Source organism: Nuphar pumila, chromosome 7 (assembly GCF_984573655.1).
Source record: "Nuphar pumila chromosome 7, dmNupPumi1.hap1.1, whole genome shotgun sequence".
NCBI classification, from domain to species: domain Eukaryota; kingdom Viridiplantae; phylum Streptophyta; class Magnoliopsida; order Nymphaeales; family Nymphaeaceae; genus Nuphar; species Nuphar pumila.
This window is the reverse complement of record NC_143255.1, coordinates 4040457-4046172: the sequence shown is the minus strand read 5'-3', so window position 1 is coordinate 4046172 and position 5716 is coordinate 4040457. Positions and strand designations below refer to the sequence as shown.

Genomic DNA, 5716 nt, shown 5'->3' with positions numbered 1-5716 from the left:
TGAAAAAACAAGTTTTATTGATTTAGAAAAATCAGTGCTTTTACAGTTGAATTTTGCATTTATGGTTTAGTTAAAATATGCTGTTGCTGATGAAATTGTCAAAAACATCCTCTTGTGAATGGTGTTGAAATGCGGTGTTGGGGCAGCCAACTCCATTCCCAATTCAATGATTTGGCAGCACTGCCTCGCTCCGTTTGGACCGGAGATGGAGGACATGAAACGATAATTGAGGAAGGGATGGAGGTCAAAATCAAAACCTGGGCGGGGATGGACTTACAGTTCCCCCCATCCTGCCCTGTCCCCATCCCGATCCCTACCCCGCACTGTCCCCCATTCTTTCTTTAGGGATGACAATGGACCAAGGGAAAACGGGTCCGCCATGCCTCGCCCGTTTTGGATCGGGGATGGAGGACAAGAAACTGGAATCACTACAACAGAGCAGTAGATTAGCGACGACCACCTTTCGTCGCTAATCCGTCGCTAATCCGTCGCTAACCATGTTAGCGACGGATTAGCGACAATGCGGCGACAGTATGCTTACGTCGCGAATATTTCGACGCTAACTGGCGACGGAATAATTCCGTCGCCAAGTCCGTCGCTAATTGCGACGGAATAACGAGCGCTATATTCCGTCGCCAATCCGCCGGTACTAAACGGCGACCACGGCGTGGCGACGGATTTAATTCCGTCGCTAAGCCATCGCTAGATTAATATGAATAGCGACGGAATCATCCGTCGCTAATCCGTCGCAAAAACGAAAAAAAATCAAAAAAAAATTATTTAAAAATTAATTACGGAGAACTGTACAATTTATATTTCCTGTACAATTTATATTTCCTGTAAATAAAAAACAAACCACACAAAAAAATTCATATAACAAGTATCTATAATAATTAATCGTTCCACCTTAAAACTAAGAAGTTTAATTATTTACAATTCAACAATTACAATTAGGAAAAATAAAAAAAATAGAACTTCTTCAACACAGTCCTCTAATCATCGCCAAGATTTTGTGCGTCTTCTTGTTCATTGTCTTTATCTGTCCCTTCAGCTCCACTACCCTGATTATCGCTAGCAGCCTACACAAGAAAAGAACAGTCAGTATTGATAAACAAAATATAATGAAATAAATTACACACTATATGTGATTCTATCATGTGCTCATGTGTGATCTAAGGCAATAAAAAAACTCTATATGTGATTCTATCATGCTCATATGTGTGCTAAGGCAGTCAAAAAATTGAATATGTGATTATAGCATGTTCATATGTGTTCTAAGGCATATAAAAAAACTCTATATGTGATTCTACCATGCTCAGATGTGCTTTAAGGCAAGCAAAAAACTATATATGTGATTCGATCATGCTCGTATGTGTGCTAAGGCAGTAAAAAAATTGAATATGTGAATATAGCATGCTCATATGTGCTCTAAGGCAGGCAAAGCCAAAAATTTTATATGTGATTCTATCATAAATGATATATAACATGTTCATATGTGTTCTAAGGCAGTTAAAAAACTCTATATGTTATTATAGCATGTTCATATGTGTGCTAAGGCAGTCAAAAAACAGAATATGTGATTATAATATGCTCATATGTGTTCTTAGGCAGTAAAAAAACTGAATATGTGATTATAGCATGCTTATGTGTTCTAATGCAATCAAAAAAACTTTATATGTGATTCTATCATGCTCATATGTGCTCTAAGACAGACAAAAAGTTAAATATATATATATGTGATTCTATCATGCTCATATGTGTGCTAAGGCAGTAAAAAAATTGAATATGTGATTATAGCATGTTCATATGTGTTCTAAGGCATCTAGAAAAACTCTATATGTGATTCTACCATGCTCAGATGTGCTTTAAGATAGTCAAAAAAACTATATATGTGATTATACCTGAGAGGGACCTGGAATCGAAGATCCCCTATCCTGAACAGCGGCCTTGATCTCATTTCGGAGAAAGGGGGCGACGGTGTATTGGAAGTAGTTATTCAGTGATTCATTAATGATCTCGCGTACATCATCACCGGAAAGAATAGTCGGCTGCTTGGAGCTTATGTCGGCGCAAGAAGTTGGTGAGCCGTAACTGGAAGAACCAATAACTGGTGAAGTGTTCATATTACTCCCAAACCCGAACACGCGACCTTTTTTGGGTTCACCTGCTGCAGTCACCCATGCTGTAGGATCAAATGATGGATGCTGAGTAGCGTCTTCACCATATCGCTCTACCATTTGTTGCTCATATGCCTCCTACAAAATAATGTTTAAAGTATTCATTAATAATTAATGATAATATTATGATGACTTGCATATATATTGCAATGATTATTAATAGAATTAATACATACCGTTGTCGTTCTCGCCTTCTCTGATACGAAGACTCCCGTGGTCTTCCGTTTATGTGTTTCTACAAACACATCCTTATATGGTACACTGCCTCCTTTTTCTGCTTCCTGCGAAGTTAAATGACAAAAGATTTAGTACACAAATTTGCAACTATACTTATAAAATTAATATTATATATTGATGAGTTACCATTTTCTTTAGGTGGCTCCCAAATGTCTTAGATCCACCTGTGTGTAGATGGGCTTCGGGCATCTTCGATCGATTTTGTGAAGCCTTCGCAGAGCGATTTTTAAATGCATCTCCCGCCCACATATCGCACATTTCATCCCAGTAATCTCTCCTGATAGTAATAGGACCATGGCCCTTCCACAGTAATGGATCATCTACTACGCCAGATACTTTTTTTGCTGCAGTCTTCATAGTGTGCAGCATGTCTGCAAATCGATTGGCAGCCACCTTCTGCCACACCTTCCTTGCATCATTTTCTTCCACCGTAGTTGCAAAGCGATTCGAAGCCTACAAATATTTTCAGAAAGTTAGTAGACATTGCTTAAATAAATTAAATATGAAACACATTAACTATGAGGAACAACTGTATACCATGAATGAGGACCACAATCTGTCTAATACCTCCTTTGGGTACTCTTTCCATTGAGCAACTGGTCCTGGTAGATGTTGAAGAAGTGAATTCCTAATCTCCCGTACTACTTCTTGTGGCTCAAACCTCGTGCTGCACATGAATTGTTACACAGTAAATATCAATATAAAATATTTAAAAGATATGCAATAATTGAAAACAAAATACTTACGGTCGATTATCGATATACACTATTCGAATGAGTCTTCTTGTGCCAGCCTGTGAAGACCCTGTTTCCTGTGTTGGCTGTTGACTTGTGCGATCAACTGGTGTAGGTGGGTCGTATACAGGCGCAACATCATCTGTAAAAAAATACACACCAAGTTCTCAGAATGTGCATTTGAACTAATCAAGCATCTAATTAGTTATATGATATACCTATCACAGGACCCCGTGAAGATGAAGGTTGAGCCTGGCTACTACTGGATGAGCGACCACTATAACCTCCACGAACCATATTCTAACAAATAACATATGTCATACAATACATTCAAATAATTCACATCAAGTATTACAATGCATTCAAGTCATTCACATCAAGCATTGCAATGCATTCAAATAATTCAAATCATTGACATCAAGTATTGCACTAATTCAAATCATTCGTTAATTGCATAAATTATAATACATTCAGATAAATTACAATGCATTCGAATCATTCGTATCAAGTATTACAATACATTGAAATAAAATTTTTAATCATTCACACCAAGTATTGCAATACAACTCACATCAAGTATTACAATGCATTTAAATAGAGGTTTGTAGTATAAGATTTTTTTCACTAGCTTGAGAATTCTTCCTCGTCACTAGTTTGACTTTCTTCTTCTTCTTCTTCTTCTTCTTCTTCTTCTTCTTCTTCTTCTTCTTCTTCATTGTTTGCCCATCCACTTGGTACATCATTTGGATCACATTCCTCTATGAATGTTTCATCAGCCAATGGAGATATGACATGCATATCATGCGCAACATCGTGACCATAAGCGAAGTCACAGACATCATCTGATTGATAGTAATCATTGTCTTCAGCTAACTCATCTTCTTGTAACTGATCATACTCGGGGTATAGTTTGGATTTCACCTTGCAAACTGCCCACCATTCATTTCTATCTGACTTTTTTATACTCGGATATGAAGTATAATAAACTTGTTGAGCTTGCGAGGCTAATATGAATGGTTCATATGTTCCAAACCTGGATTTATGATTCACCTCCACAATGCCTGAAGCTTTGTCGAGTCTTGTTGCAGTTGGATCAAACCAATGACACTTGAATACCGTAACCCTGTTATTCATGCCTAAGTAAGTCAACTCCATTATTTCCTCTATAACACCGTAGTAATCATGTTAATTTTCACCGTAGCTGCTACCCTTGACACACACGCCACTATTTATCGTTGATTTATTTATACCGTAGTCTTTTGTATGGAATCGATAACCATTTACGATATACCCGTTGTAGCATTGCACAACTTTGGTCGGACCATTTTCTAAATCACATATTCCTTGATCTTTAACATCACCATGGCGAACCTACGCACAGACATAAACAATTATTGTGATCACGATCAATTAAGTAACTTAGTGTTGTTTATAAGTACAAAATTTATGTTAGCTTCTTTACCAACTGTTTCAACCACTCCACAAACTTAGTTTCACGTTCTTTTTGTACTTCTGCATTAGTGAGATGTGAAACTTTGCTTTGCAACTCCAGATCAAATCGTCTGCAAACCACAAATACTTATATTACCGAGCCATGTATCCACATATAGAACATAAAAGGATTTATAATTGAGTTGCATATACATATACTTACTCGATGTATGGGTCGATCGCTGAACAATTAAAAAGAATATAGATGTGTGCTGCATCTTGCTCTCGATCTGTCAATAGCCTTGATCGGCAACTACCAAATGCATGCCCAAGTCGTTGAAATATCGACAGCTTGTCAGCTACAGTTACTTGTTCTCCATCATCGTTACGGGGCGGGCATGTGTAACGTGTTGAAATATGAGGTTCGAAGTACATAGATGAGAAATTTGAAATCTCTTCTAAAGTGTACGCCTCACAAATAGAGCCTTCTACTCTTGCTTTATTACGAACCTTTTTTTTAGGTCGAACATGCATCTGACAATAATATACATTTCAAATTTTAAATATCTGTCATTAAAGAGACAAATATAAAAAAACATATACCTTTCAAATGGGTACATCCATCGATATTGCACAGGGCCACCAACCCTTAGTTCATATGGCAGATGTATGATCAAATGTTCCATAACATCGAAAAATGCTGGCGTAAATATCTTTTCTAACAGACAAACAGTGGTGATGACAGAGTCCTCGAGATTCTTTACATCTGATACAATGACCTCCGATGCGCACAATGTTTTGAAAAATCCGCTCAACTCAGACAATACCCCCCATATAGGTTTGTCTAACATATCATGGAATGCTAGGGGTATCAATCGTTGCATAAAGATATGACAATCATGGCTCTTCAACCCATATAACTGTCCATCGTTAATCTTCACAGCCCGAGCAATGTTAGAGACATATCCATCTGGAAATCTCAGTTGTCTCAACCATTGACATACATGTTTTATTTGATCAGGTCCGAGCACGTACTTCGCCTTTGGTTTCAGTACTTTGCCATTATACTCTTTGAGTTCCAATTCTGGTCTTTTACATATTAATTTTAAATCCATACGGGCCTTCGGATTATCCTTC

At 37.6% G+C, this 5716-nt stretch overlaps 1 protein-coding gene across 1 annotated transcript; it reads right to left on the bottom strand.

Annotated features, from left to right (window-relative positions):
* Positions 1 to 815: 815 nt before the first annotated feature.
* LOC149830911 (uncharacterized) lies at positions 816 to 2133 on the bottom strand. The gene is made up of 2 exons (XM_090011913.1): positions 1902 to 2133; positions 816 to 1079 (listed from the first exon to the last, which is right to left on the bottom strand). The coding sequence occupies exons 1-2, from the start codon at positions 2121 to 2123 to the stop codon at positions 993 to 995; spliced, it is 309 nt and encodes a 102-aa protein (XP_089868039.1). The 5' UTR covers positions 2124 to 2133; the 3' UTR covers positions 816 to 992.
* Between the last annotated feature and the right edge of the window lie 3583 nt (positions 2134 to 5716).